Genomic DNA, 20,864 nt, shown 5'->3' with positions numbered 1-20,864 from the left:
GAGGCTGGGCTCCCGCGGCACTGGCGGCGGGGGCGGGAGGGCTTGGGGGTGGCCCTGCAGCCTCCCTGCCCAGATCATGGGTGTAGATGGTTTTTTTCCTTCCGGAAGTTTTATTTATTTATCTATTGAAAAATGTTTTTAAATGGAGGTACTGGGGATTGACCCCAGGACTTCGTGCATGCTAAGCGAGTGCTCTGGCACTGAGCTACATCCTCCCCCCGGGGGCTAAATGTTAACGTACATTCTGTCAGGAGGAAAGAAGACCGGGTTTCCAGACGTGCTCAGTAGATTGGGAACTACTGGGTTAAACAAAATCCGGTTCTATGACTGTAGGCCTTCTCAGGGCCTTTAAAATGCAAATGAGCACCGGTTGCACAAAGCCGGAGGGGAGGGGGTGCTGAGTGGGAAGGCAGAGGGTCCGCCAGAGGTTTCGGAAACTCCTCTGGCCCTGGATCCAGGGTTGGAATTCCCAGCAGGATCCCAAAGACTGGAGGTTCCCTTAGCCCAGTGTTCCGCCTTTGCTCCGGAGGAGAGGCCTGGGCCCTGTGCGAGAAGAGTGGCCCCAGGTAGCTCCCACAGCTCTGCGAAGCTGGGACAGCCCGGAGTTAATGCCCCAGGCTTGGCCCAGAACCCGCCCTCCAGCCCTTCTGACCTCAGACCCTCCTGCCGAGCCTTCCAAGGGTACCTGAACTGGAACTGGGGACCTGCTATCTCATGAAGGGAGCACTGGGGCGCAGGGTGGGCGGGTGGGCCCAGCTCAGGATCCCAACTGCCTCTGCCCCTCCAGGAAGGGGCCCTGCTGGATGGGGCGGCTGCCACCGTCTGGGCAACTTCATCCTGGGCTTGTCTGCACAAAACCAGGGGTGGGGGCGGGGGGCGGGGGGGCAGGGCGAGGGCACCGGCAGGGCCCTCATCCTGGGTACGACCGGGTTCGAGGTAGCGCTCAGAAACTGGCTGGAGCCTCGGAAAGAGCCGTCGTGAGTTCTGTCCAATGTAGTTAAAAACATCTGACTGCAACCACAAAAATGCTGGCCTGGGGCCTGCTGCGAAAACATTTTCATGTGAAATGCAAGCACTGGTGCAGCAGGAGTTGTGTGTTAACCCTTGGAGGGGAGTGGCCGCGGCCAGGGCGGGGACACAGCCCAGGGCACTGTCTCCTGGGGCAGGTGTGGGCGGCAGATGTGGGTGGCAGCTGTGTTGCTGAGCTCTGGTGCCCTGAGCCTGCCCGTTGGCCTTAGGCCTAGGTGTCCTCATGGGATGGGGACATCAAGGTGTTGGGGGAGACCTCCAGGGCCTGAGGGGCAGTCTGCTGCCAGGGGTGGGGCTGCAGGTCACGGGCATGTGTTCATTCATTCAAGGGACCCTGAGTGGCAGCGGCGTGGCCAGGGGCTGGGGACGTGGGTGGAGTGAGCAGAGCAGATGCCAGCAGCACTCAGCCAGCGTCTTGGACTTGGGGCAGAGACAGAGCAGTAAACTTGGGACCGCACGGGCCCCAGGGAGGCATGACCCTGGGTGAAGGCGCTTCCACAGTGCTTGGCTGGCTTGGTGAAACCTCACAGCCACCCTGAGGTTGAGCAGGTCCCACATCCCTTTCGTGTCACCAGCATGCTGGCTGATGTTCCACAGTCTGCTTCTACTGTCCCCTCCACGACAGCAGGGCGAGTCCGGTTTTCCATGCTCGGAGGACCACCACACGCACCGCCCAGAGGCCCAGCCCACCCCCTGGGGCCCCAGTACCCGCAGGCAGCTTCCCCGACGGGTGAGCGCGGAGCCAAAGGGTGAGCGCCATCTCCGCCCTGATGCCCCATCACTTCACAAAGGCCGTGGAAATGCTCCCCAGACACAGGTGGGCGAGCCCCCAGCTCCCTGCCCTGTCACCAGCACTGGGCAACACTCTCCTTTCTCATTTCTGCCAGTCTGCCGTGAGCACCTGTCTTTCACAACCTGAATCCTCGGACTCCTGGACCACTGTCACATTTCCTGCAGCGTGGGCGCTCTCGGCACCCGCAGCTGGTAACCCTTCCACTGCCATACGCGCTATGGCGGGCTTCCCCAGAGGAGGGCCACTTGGCCTTAGTCCCAGCAAGAGGCAGGAGGGGACACGCTGAGAGGGGACATGCCGAAGGCCTCCACCCCAGTGGCCGTCCACTTCCTCGGGGGCCGTCACTGTCCTGAGACTGGCTGCCAGCTGTCTGCACTCATCACCCGCGGGCGGCCCTCGCCCAGGGCTCTCTGCACACTTAGGCCCCCAGCGCCCGGGGACCGCTTGCCAGGGAACGTGTCCAGCTGGCTCAGCCCCCAGGCCCCTCCGCCCCAACAGGTGTGTGGTGACTCAGCGGCGTCTAATTTTTCGGCACAGGCAGCTGTTGGAGACAGCCTGGAGACCCCTGAGCCCGCCTCAGGCTGAGGGTGGGGCTTCAGAGTCAGACGCTCTGGGGGCGCCTGGCTGGAAGAGGGGGACAACTCTGCCCAGTGTCTCTGGGGCCCCATCTCTTCCCCGACCCTCGCCTAAGCAGGGGCTCCAGGACCTCCCACCTACTCCTCTGCTTGGATGGCGGAGGGCGGGTGGCCCTCCAGGGAGGGTCTTGGGCCTCCCGCTTGCCTGTGCCAGCCTGGGAGTGTGGGGTGCCAGGGCGGTCGCGCTACCTTCAGCCTATGGCATCTCCAGTGCACTGCCTTCCTTGGGGTTGGTGACTACTGTAGGACGGCCTGTCCCCACTCCCAGAGGGTCTGGCAGGGGCCCTGGCTGGGGATCTTGGGCTGGTACCAGGTGTTTGGACCCACAGAGAGGGAAGGGCTCCCAGACTTCCTCTGACACCATAGGCCTGGATTCGGGACCTCCCGAGGGACCCCAGTGTGTCTCATCAGGACCCAGAGGGGCCACAGAACCCTCCCTGAGTGCAGGGCGCAGCGGGCCCCTGGGGGTGTCCACGAGGCCAGGGTGTGCCTCCAGGGAGGGGTGTGGACACGGCTGGAGGCTCTGCACACACTTTCTCACCAGCTCAAGGCCAGCCTCAGAGGCCGTGGGGCCAGGAAGCAGAGAGGGGCACCTTCTCATGAGCAGGGAAGAGTCTCTTGAGGATCGGCTTGAGCCCTCGGCTTTAGCAGGATGGCCGAGTGATCTGCTCAGCGACCAGAGGCAGACGGAACAGGAAGGGATGCCAGCCCCGAGGGCTCGGGGCACAGGTGTTCCAACTGACGGAGCCTCGCCTGAGGCCCTTTTCTCCTCATGCAGGTCTGCGTGCTTCCCGCCTCGCATCTGTCAGTCCATCTTCCCTTGCACCCACCCACCCATCCAGGCATCCACCTTCCTTCTAATATCCAGCCATCCACCCGTCCATCCACTCACCCATCTATCCTCCGTCCCCTCTTCCTCCCTTCCAACATCCACCCACACATCCATTCATCCCCCCACCTACTTCTAAGCTCACTCCCACCCCCGCCTTGCCCCGGCCCCGGCCTGAGTGTCTGCCTCCATTCCTTCCACGCGCAGTTAGCAGCTGCCTCCTGTGTATCTTGCAGCAACAACAAGAAGATCAAAAGGCACTTATGACGCAGCCACTGGGCCTTGGAGTGACAGCCGGCCACCAACTAAAAATAGACCCGGGCCAGGACGCTGGCCCTCTCATCAGCCCCCTCTCTTCTCTCCCCAGGGGACATGCTCCACGGACTGAATGGTCCCACATCAAAGAGGGGCTTGTGGGGACAGGCCTGGGGGGTGCTGTCAGGCTTGGTGACCAGGAGCGAGGCTGAGGAATGGGGTGACTCTGAGGGTTTTGGCCAACGGTGTGGGCTGGGGCCGGATGCTGAGACAGCGAACACTCAGGGAAGGCAGGTTTGATGGAGGAAGAGGCAGCCCCTGGTCCTGGCCCCAGTGCACGTGGGAAGGCCGGGTGCCTAAGTGGAGGTGCGCAGGGACACACGGGTACGGGTCGGGCTGGGGTCAGGTTCTGGGACTGCACAGCCCTGAAATGGGCCCCGGGCACTTAGAGGCCACTGGAGTCCCCATCAAGCCTCCCCGGGCGCCTGGGAGCTGGGATGGGTGCCCTCCGCCTCCTGCCCACCCCTTCGCTTTGACCAGGGCTGAGGAACTGCAAGGGAGACACCGCAGGCCTGGCCCATGTTTACAGCGAATCCGTTCAGGCAGCGAAGTGGCTTCACGGAGGTCGAAGGGCAGTTACTTCGCACCAGGCCCGCCCGGCACAGGGCATGGCGGGGGCGGCGCCAGACCAGCCCTGCCCTTGGGGAACTTCTGCTCCTGCTCCTGTCGGGGAGCCAGACCGCAACACCCCCCACGTTTAGGGTCAGACGGTGGTGGGGCACCAGGGCGCTGGGGGCAGAGACCCGAGGGCAGTGAGGGGAACGGCGCGTCCGGCAGGAAAGAGCGCGTGCAGGCAGAGCTCCCGGGTGGGGCCTCGGGGAGGGCACCCCGCGAAGGCTGGGGCAGGCGGGTCAGGGTGGGAGGTGGGCGCGGGCAGTGCAGGGGCTCCTGGACTGTGTTCCAGAGAGAAGGGAGGCCATTGGGGATTTGAGCAGGGAGGGAGTGATCTGGTTTATGTTTGAGACGTCCCTCTGGCCTCTGCATGGAGACAGGAATGTCGGGGGTGGGGGGGGGGAGTGACAGTGGGACGCCCCCAGGGAAGGGGCTGCTTCTCTGGGAGAGAACACAACCTTCGGACGTGCTGTTCCCATCTGCAGGAAATGCCCTTCCGCCTGCCCGGGCAGAGGCTGTGGAGGACATGGCTGTGATTCAAATCCATCTCCCCCATCACTGATGACCTGTGCCTCTGGGTGTGTTGCTTCCCTCTCTCTCCAAGCCTCAGTTCCCCAGCTGCAAATGACCTTTGTAATGCCCACCCACATGGCTTGGTGAACCTGGCTGGCCCAGGGCCCACCTCCTCCAGGCAGCCCTCCCTGAGTGCCCATGGCTCAGGTGGCTTCCCCCTCCTGGGACTCTCTACCCTTTGGACACTCCCGAGACACTGGGCTCACTGCAGCCCCACACCTGTGCGGCCAGTCTGCCCACCAAGCAAGGGGTCCCCTGTGTGGGGCACCGGGCCTTGGCTCCTGCTGTGTCCCCAGGCCGAGCCGAGGGCCAGATGCCTGAGGGCAGCTCCACGAGACATAAACAGTGGTGAGGCCATCACTGCAGCCTGGGACACAGCCCCCCAAGGGCCCCGGCCTCTGTGATCAGGGCCTCAGGACCCCTCTGAGTGTGTGTGAAGTCTTAGCTCTGACAGACCAGATCTTGTGAGTGAGCAGGGCCTGCTCTTGTAGACGGGGTGGCGGGGTGCGTCCCAGTGTGGCACCCAGCCGGGCAGACAGCAAGAAGCAGGACCCCGGTCTTGCTGTCTGGGTGTGGCTGGGAGCTGAGCCCTCCTCCTTGTCCCAGGTCACCAGGACGGAGGGAGGGAAGTCGGTTCACGTTCGCTCGGCATGTGTTCTGGGCCTCAGCACCTTGTACAACTGGGAGACGGGGTCCTGTACCAGAGCAGTGGGCCAAGGCACAGAGGGATCTGGGGACCCTCCAAAGGAGGATCGCTCAGTGGACTACAGCGTGGCCAGCTACATCTGAATTATACATAAACAATGACTTTTTTATAGTATAAATATGGTGCATAGCATATCTGGGATATACTTACACTAAAAAAAAATCACCCACCTTAGGTGTCCTGCATTTTTATTTCCAAAATCTGGCCACCTGCCAGAGAACTTGTAGCTTGGGAGGGGCTTTCAGACTCAGGACCCCCCAACTCTCCCTGGGATGCAAGTTCTGATGCTGGGGAGGGGCCCCGTCTCCCTGCTGGTGGGACTATTTGGTCTTCAGCCTCCCTGCCAGGGCGGCCCTTGGGGTGCTTGCGCTGCAGCCTGTCCCGGGAGGCTGTTCCAGGCGGGACCCGCCTACGCTCCCTGTGCATCCACGAGGCCTCTCCTGATTCTGCCCCATGGAGCCTTCTAGGGCAGAAAGTTTCAGACCTTCAGCCCCACTGTTGGCCGGCTGAGGTGGGCAGGATATTCCTCCTTGGGCAAGTGAGTCCTCGGGAGGAATTTTCACTGCACCTCCAACCCTGGAAATCAATCACAACCCAGCTCAGAAAGCAGCCCACCTGGAATTCATTCTGTTCTTATACCTGTGACCCAAGCTGGCCAGTGGGACCCTGACCACGGGATTCTGGCTGGAAATGCTGGGAAATGGAAAGCTGTGACTTTTAGGGATATAAGTCTGGGGCTACTGAGAGCCACTTGTCCCCTCGTGGAGAGCACTCAAGCCAGAGAGGCGGGCTGTTGTTGCCAATGCTGTAGCTTCCTTCCCTGATCAAGCCGTACCTGAAGCTGCTATGCTTAGATTTTTTTCAGGTATGTGTGTCAACACATTTCCTTCTTTGCTCAGACAAGTTTTAGGGGACTTTCTACTCCTTGAAATGGAAAGTAGGTGCGAGGATCAGGTTTTTGGGTACACACTGGGCAAAGGTTGGGGTGCAGGGGCACAGCTGCCTGGAAGGGCTTTCTGAAGACTTAGAGGGGCCATGAGGGGCAGGCTGACAGCCACCAGGGAAGGCAGTACCAGGGGAAGGGCGCATGGGGTGGGCACATATGGTGTTGGGGTGGAGGCCCTGGGGCAGGTTTGCTGGGTGTGGGGTTTGTCTGGGGCAGGGCCTGAGCCACGATGGGTGCTGAGCAGGGAGGGGCTCTGAGGGGCCGTTTACACCCGCAGCAGCAGCCGCCCCCATGGCTGTGTGTGCACCTGCTGGGCTCTTCCCATGTCACCCTGTTTATTTCTCAGAATCATTGTCAGGCAGAGAACCATTCCACCCCCATTCTGCAGATAAGGAAACTGAGGCTCAGAAAGCCCAGTCTGCCTGAGGTCGCACTCCAGGGCTTGGGCCTGAACCCACGTGTGTGGAGGCTGAGTGCCCTGCGGAGTCTGGTTTGGGCACTGAGGAGTGGGTGACAAGGTCTTGGGGGTGGGGTGGTGTGGTGACCTGGCAGTGACTCTGAGGCCTTGGGGTACAGAGGCCAGGGCATCATGCCTCTGCCATCGTCATGAGAACAACACGCCCCAGCCTGCCCTCTGGCCCAAAGGGACAAGAGACCAATGGCACCTTAGCACTGCCCAGATGCCCCCAGCCAACCCCTCGCTGGCCTGTAGATGCCTGAACGAACCTCAGTGAAAGATGCTGAGGCCTGGTGGCTGCCTGTTACACGGCACGACAGACCGCTGCTTAGGGCTGGGCTCACGGCTTGCGGACCTGCTGCGCCTGTCTGCCTTTAAGGGGCTTCATTCTGTTCTCATGCCTGCTGACCGCACATGTGCGGGCTGTGCACGGGGAAGGGGAAGCACATGGGTTACTGCCCAGCTGGACGCACGCCATGGGCCCCTTGTTCACCCAAGGCCTGGAGCTTGGGGCTGAGAGTGCTGACATCTCTCTGCGTGACCCCACGAGTCATGACGGTGTTGGAGGTGACTGTGCAAGCCCACAAGTGATGGGTCAGCATTTTACCAATGATTTCTCACGTAATCCTGGCTGCCTTGGAGGTCTCTGGGCAGCTTCCCCAGAACCAGACCCTGAGATGGGGTTTTGAGGGCAAGGAAGAGGGAGCAGAGGGAAGGAGGCTGCTGTCAAGACCACCGACACCAGGGCTGACCTCCCTCCAGCAGCCTTGGTGCTTTGACGTCTGGGATCCTCAGGCAACGACTGGCCCCCCACCTAATCACATCAACACAACTGAATGCCGGCAAGTCCCCCAGCACTCAGACCCTGAAGAAACATTGGAAAACGCTTGGATGGTGAAAGAGAGAGGCCAGGCTGAGCAAAGAGAAACAGACAATGAGGAACGAAGCAGATCCCAAGATAGAAGTTTGTATCTGGAGTCTCCAGAAAGATTCCAGAAGCCACTGTGCCCATTATGGAAGTGCAGGAAGTCAAAACAGACGTTAGAGAATAAGAAAGTGCCATGGGACGTTCCAAACAGGGTCCCTAATAAAACGCCAGCGAGCTCTGAAGGGGCCACGGCGAGGACGCAGCCTTGTAAATAGAAAAGAGAGAAAAGGGACGTTGCGGTGTCATTAAGAACGCCCTCAATCTGAGTAGAAGGACTTCCAGAAGGAGACAGGAGGGATGACATCATGAAGGAGATGATCAGAAATAAGGAGAGACCTTTCTGGAGCCCAAGGACGCAAGCCTCCAAAGGGCCCACCACACGCCCAGCACAGCCAACGGGCAAGGTCGCCCACTAGGACCCTCCCGGGAACTCAGACCCCGAGGCCAGAGTGCGGAGACTGAAAATTTCCAGGAGGAAAAAAGGAAAGCCCACCGCAAAGCCGTAAGTATAAAGCAGGCCGAGGACTTCTCAGTAGCAGGTCTGGGCGCCAGACCACCACAGGACAAGGCCTTCAAGATTCTGAAAGAAAGTTACTTTCTGAAAGAGAAATTTGAAATTCTATACCCAGTTAAACTATCACAAGGGCATAATGGTTGAAGAAGGACATCTTGAGCTGCGTGAGGACTCAGAGCGCACTTCTTGCTAGGAAGGCCCTGGAGGCTTCCCCCCAAAACTGAGGAAGTGACAAAGGAGACATGAGATCCAGGGAGCAGTCAATCCAACCTAGGATAGTCGTACAGGTAAGTTCCTGAAGGAAGCTAGGCAGGAGGCTTTGGGGAAAAAATTCTAGGTTGGAGCAGGAGGAGGGAGGGTTCCAGAAGGAATGTGGCCAGGACCCAGAGGGGTGGAGAGATGGGACCCCACTCCAGCCTGGATGGGCCTCTGGATGGGACCCCCACCCCCAGCCTGGAAGTGCCCTGCGGAGGAGAACATGGGCGTCTGTAGGAGAAAATGAAGGCGGCCCATACAAGGGAGGACAGCGGTGAAGCGGGCAAGACGGGCAGAGCCTTCTACATCAGTTACTTGAAGAAGAAACCTAGCCAGTCAGGAGGCTAACCAAAATCAAACAAAGAACTGAGGAACAGGCACTGGGTGAAAGGATCACGCGGGTCCCGACTCTGCCCTAACACAGAACCAGGATGAACCGACGGCGGGATGGAGGGCCTCGGAACGGCACCCGCGTGTCACAGGCCTGGGCCAGCCTCACGGCCACGACACGACGAGCACTAGCGGGGAGGCAGGAGGCGGGCGGGCAGGACTGCAGCGTCGCTCGCCTCTGCCTAAGACCAAAAGAGCAGCGCAGGAGCCCACGGCGACCCCAGCCCCCCACGGCTTATCACCTTTTCCCCTTGGACGTGAAGGTACACTTGGAAACGAGCTTCTCCTTTGTTGGAGAAACGTCTGTCTGGACTCAGCAATTTTTCTGTTTCACTTTGGTTTTTTTCCTTTTCTTTGTTGAGAAAAACAAATAAATCAAAATTAGCAGTACCATATTCATGACAGGTTCTGACGGTGTGTCTGCTTATTGGTGCAGCCATCCATCCACCCATCCATCTACTCACCAACCATCCATCCACCCCCCTATCCATCCACCCGTCCACCTGTCTGTCCACCTGCCCAGCCATCCGTCCCTCTATCCCCCAACCACACACGCATCCATTCACCCACCCATCCATCCACCCATCCATCCAGCCATCTATCTATCCATCTATCCCCAAACCACACATCCACGCATCCACCTATCTGTCTGTCCACCTGCCCATCCATCCGTCCCTCCATCCCCCAACCACACACGCATCCATTCACCCACCCATCTATCCATTCATCCATCGATCCGTCGATTGATCAGTTCATCCATCCATCCCCCAACCACACAGCCATGCATCCACCCCACTCCCATCCCAGCACCACGTATCCATCTGTCTGTTCATTCATCCACCTGCCTACCCATCGCTCTTTTCCCTTCGTGACACGAGGAGCAATGTCTGAAATGCCACTCCCCTCACACTGATGACGGGTACTTCTGGGACAACAAGGGATACCCTTAGGAGGAAGGAGGAGGCCCTAGAGGGTGCACTTTCTTTTCTAACCTTTCTGTGCTGTTTGAATTTTCTAGAGATTCAAACAGAACTAAAATATCTATTAACTAAACACTTTCATTGAAAAAAAAATGAACGACCGTCATCTCTGGAGAAACTAGGGTCCTTTTTTTGTTTTGTCCTCTGGACAGCTCTGCACTGAACCCTATTAATAGCAACTCCAAGTGCTATTTTCAGATGCCCCTCCCACGGAGGTCTTCCCTGACCACCCCGCTCCCCTCTGTCACAGTGCCCTGCTCTGTTCCTGCACAGTAATTATCCAGGTCTGTAATTACGTGGTGTATTTTTGACCGGGGGCAGCTCCATAATGCCAGGGACACCGTCTGGTCCCTGCAGCACCTCCAGCTCACATCCACTGTCTGGGACACGGCAGGGGTTCGCGGGGTGCTATGGGGTGGGCGCTGGGTCAGCCTGGATGCCTTCACTCTGAGCTCCCTCCCACCAGACTTCTGATGCCCTAAGCAGATGGCATTAAATCTCGGTCTGGCGCTTGGCAGCAGGCGGGGGAGACGAACCCACAGCCGTGCCCACAGCCGTGCCCACAAGAGGGGCGGGACGCAAGGGCTTCCACCTCGCCACGTGCCGGGCACCAGGCCAGGTGCTCAGCAGACAGGGCTCCAGGTAATCCTGGCCACGGTCCCAGAGCCGGCGTCCCCGTCTCCTCCTCAGGGATGTGGAATCCGAGGCTCAGAGGGGCCCCAGGGGGAATTTGGGGCTGCACAGCTTGGAGGCAAGGGTCTGAACCCAGCTCTGTCTGCTGGAGCCCTGCTCACACATCTGCTGGGAGAGATCACTGGGCTGCTGGGGGTGAGTGAGGAGGGGGCTTCTAGGGGTGACAGGGGTGGGTAGCAGACACCAGGGCCATGTGGCCTGGGGCAGAGGTGACATGGGAGAGGCGAAGCTGTGTCTGGGGCCGAGAAGAGCAGTGGGAGGTGGCCAGGCAGGGAGTCAGGGCTGAGGAACACCCCTGAGATGGGGGCAGGGCGCACAGAGGGGGTGACGAGAGGGTGAAGGGAGAGCCGAGCCCAGGGGTGCCGCAGCAGCTGCCTGCCGCTGTGCGGGGGAGCCCCCAGGCCCTGCCCCACCCCTGGCTGCCGGCTGCTGGGTTGGCCTGGGCCGGCAGGCGCCTGCCTTGGGCTCCCTAGGGCTGAGATGGCTCAGGTGCTGTGCCGGCCCCTCCTCTACAGAGCAGACCCTGCGGCCCCAGGCAGGCAGGGCTGCTGGGCCACCCACTGTCCCCTAGGCCTCGGGACAGCAGGGGGTGGCCAGAGAGAGAGCTGAGCCAGAGGCGGAGCGCTTGCCTTCCTGGACTGCCCCACCCCAGGCCCGGCGCCCCCAGGACCAGGATCCCAGGAGGGAAACGGGGCAGAGAGAGGTCTCGGAGGCCAGCGTGCGCAGGAAGTGCGGGAGGAGCCCGGAGGGAGGAGGGGGGCGGGGGCGGGGGCGGGGGGGGGGGTGCGGAAGGCGGGGGCGGGGGGGGGGCAGAGGCCCGTGCTCCCTGCCCGTGCCCACGGTGGCCCCGCGGCCCAGGCCCCGGCCCAGGCGGCCGCACCACGCCCAGCAGGAAGGCCCGAGGCGGCAAGGGATGAGGAGGGCCGAGAGCTGGCGGAGAGTGTTCCAAGGAGAGATTTATTAGTGAAACAAAAGCATATTTTTTCAGGCAGGGCTGCTTGTGCAGTTACCTCATGGCAGTGCCTTGGCCGGGGGCCCGGAGGCCGCAGACCCGTTCGGCCGGCAGCTCGCGGCCCGCGGGCCTTATCTGGTCCTGGACATCAAAGCGGGGCTTTTCATGAGCGAATTAAACCAGCACACCCACAGCACGGGACCGACGGCGATCGGCCCCACGGGGGCGGGAGGGGGGTGCTGGCCGCGCGGGAAGCCGCTTCCTAAGGAGCCGCCGCCGCTTGTCAGACTCGGTGAAATACTTTGCCCAAAGCTCATTATAATAATGAACTTGCACTTCTTTCCCCAAGAGAATAATTAGCAGACTTCCAAATGGGTTAAAGCGGCAATTTGAAAACAGCCCCCCTTAATTGTCCCATTTACTTCACTCTGTGACAAGGAAAGTTGGCGCCTCCGTGAGAGCCGAGACTCTCCTCGCGGTCACAGCAGCGCCGGCCCCGGGCCTGCGGAGGAGGGCCGGGCCCCTGCCACCCCTCTTGGCCACCGCCCGGGCACTGTGGCCACATCCCCCGCCTCCGGCCCATCTCTGGGTGGCGGGCGGGTGCAGGAGGCCTCGGGGGGCCTCTCCTCTGTTTCCGGGAGGGCGTCAGCCTCCTGCTGGCCAGCAGACCCCCGGCCTGGGGTGATGCCACACAGGTGACTGCAGGCCTGGGTGCCCTCTGGCGATGCCCTGATGAGGCCCACAGACGGAGTGATGGCGGCGCTGGGGTGAGTGCGTGGGGAGGAGGGCTAGAGTGAGGGTGAGCCTGGGGTGTTGGGGGGGGTCAGAGGCCCCCACAGGAAGCCCCAGGTCAAGCAGACACTGCCTACCCCTTGGTGGACAAAGCAGAGAGGTCACCTGCTGCTCTGCCCCACTGCCCCAGCTGGGTGTCACCTGTCCTTCCCAGACATGGTGGCCAGGCTTTGCTGTGCAGTGACCCGACGTGGCCACAGTCTGGGAAGGACAGAGATGAGCCCTCGTGGAGGGGAGGCCAGAGGGTCAGAGCCCTTCCCTTCTGCTGGGAGCCCCTCCAAGTCTCCCTCCCTTCCTCCACGTGGATGCTCACTCTTCCCAGTTACAAAAACAGGAACCACTCATGACAGAAAATTCTAGAAAATACAGAAACACTGCTCTAAAAACGCATCTCTAAGTCTACCCTCCAGAGACAGAGGCAGTAAAGTTATGGTGTGCTTTCTGCGAGGTGGCATTTTACGCGCACAGACGCTCCACCCAGGCCGTGCCCTGTCCGTCCCCAAGTCACCGTGCACACTGGACATTTCCCGGGGTCTCTGTGAGCTGCCTAGTGTCCCTCACGCGCATGACCAGAACCAAGCATCCCGCGAACGCCGGCTACGTGGTCTGTTTCCGATCTCTCACCATCATAAATAAGGCGGTGATCCACTTGCCTGCACATGACCCCGCGCTCTGATTTGTTCTTGAGGGAGGGAGTCCTGGAAGGAGGAGGGCGGGGCCACAGGGAGAGAACAGCTGTAACACTCTGGATGCCTCTCAGCCAAGCGCTTTCCGGAGGGGAAGGTCGAGCCTGCTAACGGACTTTCCACCCCCGGCTTTCCCAGCACCGATGTCCTGTGTTCTGGCCCTCTCTCCACTTGAGTCCTCAGAGTGAGGGCAACTCAGCTCTACAGGGCTGCGGGAGAGCAGCCGCAGACAGATCACATGCCAGGGGGCGTGGCTGTGTCCTAATAAAACTTTATTTACAAAAACAAGCCGAGGGCCAGATTAGACCTGCAGGCTACGGTTGACTGGCCCTGTCTTAGAGGACGGAAGGAGAGAGGAATTGTCCACTCTTTGAGGCCCTTCCTTTGAAAACTGTCTTTCCAGGTGTTGTTCGTTCGTTTGTTTGTTTGTTTTGGCCTACTCTTACGCTTTGTTCATAGATTTGGAGTCTTTAGGAACTAAACCTGCTGCTCTCCAGTACCGGCCTGCTGTCTGGTGAGCAGGCTGGGGGGCAGCGAGGGCCCTGGGGGCTACGCCCTCCCCCCCACTTCCCGCTCTCAGCCCTGACTCAGAGCGTGGCTTGGCCTGACCCGCTGAGGCCACAGGGCACCTCCGTCTGCGGCCCAAGGACGGCCAGCTCCTCACGCACTCTTTCTAACTTTGCTTTTTATGAACGGTTTCAGCTTCATGTCTACGGCAGTCTCACGACGGCATCTCGTGGTCCGCCGGCAGTGACGCGCCACCTGCGTTTTCCCTGGTGCCGTCAGCACCCATCGGGCTTGGGACGCTGCTGCCTCTCCCCTGTGGGAAGCGTCACGGGGTTCCAGGTGGAGCCAGGGAGCCTGGGGACAAGTGCCACCCCTGCTGCTCCGCAGCCGCGTGGCTGTGACCGTGGGCCTCAGTCTCCTGGGACAGAGACTGGGGAGGGCGGGGCACTGGGGTCGCAGGAGGCGAGCGCGCACCTGGTGTGGGCAGCCGGTGGGTCCTGGGGCTGCGGGGCTGGTCTCCCGGGCCGGGCTGTGAACCGAGCCTCAGGCAGAGCGCCTAGCTCCGCAGGTCTTTTCCTCAGGAGCATCACCGCTGTTTCCACCTCTGCGCTGTAGCAGCTCTAGAACCATTTCATCGAGTTAAAAATACCCCGATGCTTTAGTCAGGGTTGTGATAAACCTACAAACGCCCCGGTGAGAACACGCCTCCCGGGGGCCCAGTCCTCGGGCAGAGGCACCCACTCTGCTCTGGCCTCCCCTTTCCTCCTTCACCTCGCTCCTTACCACCCGTGCAGCCGTCCTTCCTGCTCCTGCCTCGGGGTCCCGCTTAACAGATGGGCTCGGCCAGACGGCCTGGGTTCAAACCACAGTGCCCACGCCAGGCCTGCGTGCAGGGCCGAGTGCCTGCGGCCGGGTGGGGGGAGGTCCGGCGCTCTGCGGGGGGAGGGGGGTCTGGCTCTCTGCGGGGTGGGGGGCTCTGGCGCTCCGTCTGTGTGTGTGTGTGTGTGTGTGTGTGTGGGTCCAGCACTCCACGTGGGGGGGGGCTGCCGCTTCCGAGGTCCCTGGGAATGGGATTCCCGCCTGCTTCCCCTTCCACTGGTGACCGTGGTGAGTGAAGTGACTCCAGTGACATTCTGAATTCAAGATGGGGAAGCCTGGGGCTTGGCATGAATGGGACCTGCCAGGTGGCTGGAACAGGTCACTCAAGGTGGCCCGGCCCCCACAGGCTGGTCTTTCTGAACTCCATTAACCTCAGGGTTGTGGAATCCGTGGCCAGAGCCAGTGGCCCCATGGGGCCCCTGGAGTACCTGTGTGCCCACACATCTGTAGGGCGGCAAAGTGGGAGCTGGTGAGGCCGAACCAGGGGCAAGAGGGTCAGAGAGAGGCTGGGAGAGGAGCAGCGACCACGGTGGAGAGGATGGGAGGAAGAAGGGCCCCAGGAGCTCCCTGGGCAGGTCTGGGCAGGCAGTGGCCCTAGGCATTTGGGGGACAGGCTGCGGGAGGGCACCGGCTCCTGAGCGGCACGTTGGGCAGGCCGGGGCAGGCGGGTAGGAAAGGGGCTGGTGGCAGGGCTGCAGAGGGCGCAGGCCCAGGCTTGTGTGCCCCAGGCCCAGCAGGCTGCTCTGAACCCCCCTTCCCAACCCCTGCACATAGACCCTCCAGCAATCTGCCCATCCCTCCTCAGCCCTGCCTGGGATCAGCCCACCTGCAGGGGTGGTGAGGGGGGTACACCAGCTCCAGCCAGAGCACAGGGGCACCCTGAGTCCCAGGGTACGGGGGGCACTCCAACCCCTTTCAAACACACCACAAAACCTCTGCAGACAACCACACAAACACAAAACACAAACACAGTGGGCTCCCCACCTTAGGCCCCGCCTTCAGGGCTTCCCGGCCAGGCCCCCACCCCCGTCCATCCGCGCCCAGGCTCGGGCTGACCCTCGGCCAGGAACATCCTTCCCTAGCCAAGTGCTAGCGCGGCCCCTTGGAGGCCCCGGCCGACTCGCGGACGCTGTTCACTCCTCTGTCCTGGACTTGGGGTGAGTCCGGGAGCACGCACGGACAGTCCCAGAGTCCTACATGGCTGCATGGCCCCGGCTGCGGTCCGGAGCTGCCCGAGGCCCTGCTGGCCATGTCCCTTCTCAGTCTTTCGGCTCTTGGGGGGCCACGTTGGAGGAGGTCCAACGCCCAGCTTGCACTGGGACCCGCACTGCCTGCCTGCCTCCTGCTTGTAAGGAGTGGCCAGGGCAGGGCTTGCCTGGATGGGCCCCCCGAATGCTATGAGGCCAGGTGGGGGCCTGTGCCGCAGCTGAACCTAGCACGCCACCCAGCCTGGCCAACCTGGGCAACACTGAGGGTCTGCTGGGAGGGCCTCAGACTGGGCACCTGACATGGTGGCTTGGGGTAGACTGCGGCTCCCCGGCTGCAGGGCAAGGGGTTGGGGAGCTGGCAGTGGCTTCACTCCTCCTGGCCCAAGGTCCTGATTTGACGACCCTCCCCCGGCTCCCCTCCTCCTAGGATTCCCCTCCTTTTGGACCCAGGGTCTCCCATGTAGCCATGGAGGGGGCAACTGGTGCCCCTCTGTCCTCAGTGAGGTGTCTGGGGAAATTAGCTTCTGGAGGGCCTGTCACCCCTCGTGCCTTGGGGGTCTGCCCTCACTTCTTGGGGGCTCTGGGGGCACTGAGCTGGCATTGAGAGGCTGCCAAAGCAACCATCCCCGAAGAGTAGGCCATACTGAGGAGGTGCCAGGCCGAGGCCCTGGGCCCCAGAGCGGTGGCGTGGCTGGAGGTAACAAGAGCCCATTGTGGCGCAGCCGGCCTCCGGCAGGTGTGACGAACACCCACAGAGTGGCCGCCTGTCCCGGAGGGCGGCACCAGGGATGACCGCGCACACTGACAAGCCCAGGGTGGCTGCTCTGGTGCCCCCAGCCCTGCTGACCAGAAGCAGGGAGAGGGACAGGGCCTGGGTCCAGGGACTGAGTCCTGTTGCCCTTCCTCCTAGCAGACTAGGCCATCCAGAAGTTTCCATGCTTCCCTCTCCACGGCCAGAGAGTGGTTCAGCTGACCTCTTGGATCCCTGGTCATGGGGCCACACCCCCAGTCCCAGTGAACCCCCTTTGTGGCACTAATGGTGAGAACCCCTCCCCCTGAGCTAGTGCGTCCTCCAGCTGAACATGTACCGCCTCGCCGAACTCCCTGCTCCTTCTGAGCTGTGGTCTCTCATCATCCCATTTTACAGACGGGGAAATGGAGGCTCAGAGAGGCGATGTGAGCTACCCACGCCACAAGGCTAGTTTGCAGGAGGGAAAACTGGACCTGTCTTGGGCGGGTTGGAAGGCTATAGGAAGGAGGAGCTGTGACTGACTTCTGGGCCCCAGTCCCTGGTGCTGGAAAGGGCCTCCCCACCAGATGCAGCTCCACAGAGATGGGCGGAAGGAGGCCCGTGGCGGGGTCAGAGGCAGGACGCCGGCACCTGCAGTCTGGGCAGGCCTCGCCCAGCAGCAAAGCCTGAGCTGCCTCTTCAAAGGGAAGGCCCTGGAAGGATGCATGGATGGTGGGCTTCTCTGGGGGCTGGAAGGCAGCTGGGAGGGAGGGTCGGCAACATGTCCCCAGGCTCTTGATGCAGTGGGGTTCCGGGCAGGTGGGTGACTCCGGCCGGCAGAGGGCCTGGAGAGGGGCAGGCAGCGTCACCCACACCTTCCCTTCAGAGTGGACCCCACGCTCTGCAGGGCTGATCCCAGGCCCTGCGCCTGGGCTGAGGTAGGCTTTGCGTGTCTAGTGCTTCCCCAGAGGACATCCTGGTCAGTGGAAGGTCAGCACCTAGACCTGCAGGCTCTGGCATGTGCATCCACTTGCCTGGGTCAGCAGCCCTGTTCCCGGGGGCCAGTGAGGTGCCAGGTTGGGTGCAGGCCCCCGTTGTCCCCTCCCAAGCAGCTGGGGTGGGAGACCTTCCTAAATTTCCTGTGCTGTTCACAGTTGTGGCTTGGGCTGGGAGGAGCCAAGGCCTCATGTCCCCAGCCAGCCCTAGGGAGGGGAAGGGGACCCAGATGACAAGTGTACACCATGCTGACTAAGTCATCTCCAGCTACGAGAACTCAAAGGCCTTCTCGGCGCCCCTTCCCTGACCACTGATCAGAACAAAGGCTCAGACCCTGCCCAGGGCTCGGGCCTTCTGAGGTCACGGTGCGGCCCAGGGGCTGCGCAGACCGGCTCCTGTCACCACGCGGATGGGCTGTGCTCCTCTGACTTGGCCAGTGGGTGTGGCCCCCGGGGGCAAGGACACCCGATGTTCCAGCGCTCCCCTCCCTCACCTCCTGCTTCTCACCCCTGCAGCTCTCAGGGGCAAGGGCGCAGCCTGGGACGACACTGTGCTCCAAGCTCAGATGCCCCCACAGGGGGCAGTTGTCATGGACTGAATCGTGTCCCCCCCAGATTTATATGTTGAAGTCCTAACCACCAATGTGACAGTATTTGGAGATGGGGTTTTTAGGGAGGTGATTAGGGCTAAGTGAGTTACCAGGGGTGGGGCCCCGAGCCCACAGGATTAGTGGCCACACAGGAAGGAGAGACAGCAGAGCTTGCTCCTGCGTACAGAGCAGAGGTCTGGAGAGCGCAGAGGTGAGGGGTGGTCATCTGCAAGCCGGGAAGTGCATCCTTGCCAGACGCAAAGTCCCCTGGCACCTTGCCCTCAGACTTCCAGCCCCCAGAACCCTGAGACACAGACGTCTGTTCTGCGCTGTCCTGTTGCAGTAGCCTGCGCTGCCCAACACACGGCCCAGCAGCAGAGACAGCGGGCAGGAGGGAGGGTGGGTGTGGGGGCGCACGGGGGGGAGGTGTGGAATACACCCCCTGAGACATTTCCAGTGTGAGACTCCCAGGAGCATCCTGCTGAGTAGAGGCACTCACGCCTCCAGAGTGCAGGGTGACGCCAAGACCTGACCAGCCCCAAACTTGCCTCTGACCTCCAACCAACCCCACCCCCTCTCGGCCTCCCGCACGGCCTTCACCAAACACTGTGGCTTCTACCTCTCTCCAGCGCTGGCACCACCCCCATCTGCCCATTGCCAGTGCCCAGCCTGGGGGCCTCACTGACCCCTTCCTCCCCCATCCCTTCCAGAACCTTCTCCAGGGTGGGCAGCTGGAGTGGGCTCTGGAATCCTGTCCTCCACTCCTTGGGCCCAGTCCCACGATCTGAGCCTTGTGAGCACCCACCAAGCCAAACCTCCCCTCCCCTCCCACCCTGGCTCAGCCTCATTCTCTGCTGCCCTCCACAGCAGAATTATCCCATAACCTGTTGCCGGTAGATGTGTGCACCTGCTCTGGGTGTGCAACACGGAGGTCCCCAGCCCTCAGACACCCCTGCACATGCTCCCTCTCCCACCTCAGGCAGAGAGAGGCTGTGTAATGCGCCCAAAATCTAGCGGATGCTAAGCAGGGTGTCGGCTCCAGGGGCCCGTACCAGCCTTGCCAACCTTCCACCACACATCCACGCTGGCTGTGCCGTCTCTGACTCAATATTGTGCTGACCCTGGCCGCTCCTCACCCCCTCCCTAGGCCGCACCCAGCATCAGCGGTCAGAGGGGCCAAGGCGGGAAGAAGGGCTGCCCGGAGTGCCCCGCCTCAGGCCGGGGGTGGGGGGGCTTCAGGGGTGCGTGTGTGTAGGTGGGGCCCTGGAGCTCTGAAGGGCAGACAGGGAAGACACAGCCTCCCCTGGCCACAGACTCAGTGCGGCCACTGGGACCCTCACCCAGCCCGCCGAGGGGGTGGCTGGCCTCTGCTTGGCCACCTCCCGTGACGTGGAACTCATTCCCATTCCGCACAGTCTGACAAATGCTTGTCAGCGTGCTTGGCATTGACCCAGACCTTGCACTCCTGGAAAATAAAACACAACACAAGGGGAGAACGTGGGGAGGAGGTTTGCCGTTACAGGGTAGATTATGGTGAAAACTGTAAACAGCGCAGGCTCAGTGCCCTGAGCACTGGGGGCACGAGTCCCTCGAAACTTGCCCTGTGGCTGCTTTGGGCTCAACACAAACGCCCCCCCGCCACAGTCATACCACATTCGCGCTCACCAGACCTCACCCAGAGCCCAGGGCCCGCTGCTCTCAGGGGCAGGCTGAGGGCCCGCCCGCCTCTGGGTGCCTCCTGCGCCGGCCACCTTGCTGCCCAGGGCCCTTGCTCTGGCTGTCGCCGCTGCCTGAGGCCTTCCCAGGCCCCTGGGGGAGGGGCTTCCTCCCCGTCCAGGTCCAGGGCTCCGTTTAGGTTTCATGTCAGGGCTGAGCTGCCCCTGGTCATTGCGTCCTGGCCCCGTGTCCCTCCTTGTCACTGGTCCCTTCACTGAGAAGGAGCCCCTATTCTCTCCTCCTCCCTGCCCTGTTCTTGGCCCCTCTAGCCCCTTCCTCTGCTGCTACCCCTATAATGGACCCACACCAGCCCCAAATTAGGCAAACACACGTGCACCAACTAATGCAGCACCCGGTCGAAGAGGCAAGAGCTCTAACAACGTGACCAATTTATAAACAATTTTCTCTGCGACGATTAAGTTACATTTCCCCAATAGCTGCTTAATTTTCTTGTCAAAAATACACAGTTTTCACATTTGTCTCGCTATAAGGGTAATTAATTTCCAGACCATAAGTAAAAACTTAATTTGATACCTGCAAGGATTATAAACTATTTCAAGCTGTTGTTTACATGAAATCAAGAAAGCTTTGTTCTGTTTGCAATTATGTTAATGAGGAAATAGAGTGGGGGGTTTCGGGTGGGGGAACACAGCATCGTTTGCCGTTAAAATGAATTACTATAAAAGAGTCCGTGGCTGTTGCAAACCCCTCCACGGCTATTTTTAAGGTGACCCTGGCTGGTGAGGGGGGCCCTGTGGGGCAGCCGTGTCCCCTGAGGAAGGCTTTTGTGGTCAGGGCCGGATGGGCTCTGGGGACTGGCCTGTCCCCAGACTGTTGGCAGTGAGATGGGCCTGCAGGTGGGACATGGAACCTTCTCTGAGACCCCTTCTGATGGGGAGATGGAGAATGGAGGCTGGACGGTCAAGGCGCAGATGCCCCAGCCCCCTGGGCGTTCCGGGCTCTGGGCTGTGCGTGTCCGCAAGGCATCCCAGGAGCAGCTTGGGCTCGGGCTCGGGCTCGGGCTCGGAGTGTGAGAGACACTGTGAGGGCCACGCTGTGAGGGCCACGTGTGCCCTGCCACGCAGGGAAGGAAGGAGCCTGTGAGACGTACAAGGGTTTGGGCAGATGTGCTCGGGGCCCCGAGTGAGGGCTGA

General features: G+C 61.3%; 1 protein-coding gene across 4 annotated transcripts in view; it reads right to left on the bottom strand.

Moving 5' to 3' along the window:
• KCNQ1 (potassium voltage-gated channel subfamily Q member 1) overlaps positions 1-20,864 on the bottom strand; it is a 320,726-nt gene that overhangs the window by 27,137 nt on the left and 272,725 nt on the right. For 2 of the 4 annotated variants that reach the window (XM_031448225.2, XM_031448222.2), the window contains one exon: positions 5,674-6,068. The exons of the other annotated variants lie outside the window; for them this stretch is intronic. Coding sequence is in view for 1 of the 2 variants with exons in the window: in XM_031448222.2 (XP_031304082.2) it covers positions 5,979-6,068 (90 nt within the window). In the remaining variant the exon portion in view is untranslated. Of the gene's footprint in view, positions 1-5,673; positions 6,069-20,864 lie in introns of those variants that run through there. 4 annotated transcript variants of the gene reach the window in all.

The sequence above is a fragment of the Camelus dromedarius genome, chromosome 12 (assembly GCF_036321535.1).
Source record: "Camelus dromedarius isolate mCamDro1 chromosome 12, mCamDro1.pat, whole genome shotgun sequence".
Taxonomy (NCBI): Eukaryota; Metazoa; Chordata; class Mammalia; order Artiodactyla; family Camelidae; genus Camelus; species Camelus dromedarius.
This window is presented reverse-complemented; position numbering and strand designations above follow the sequence as displayed.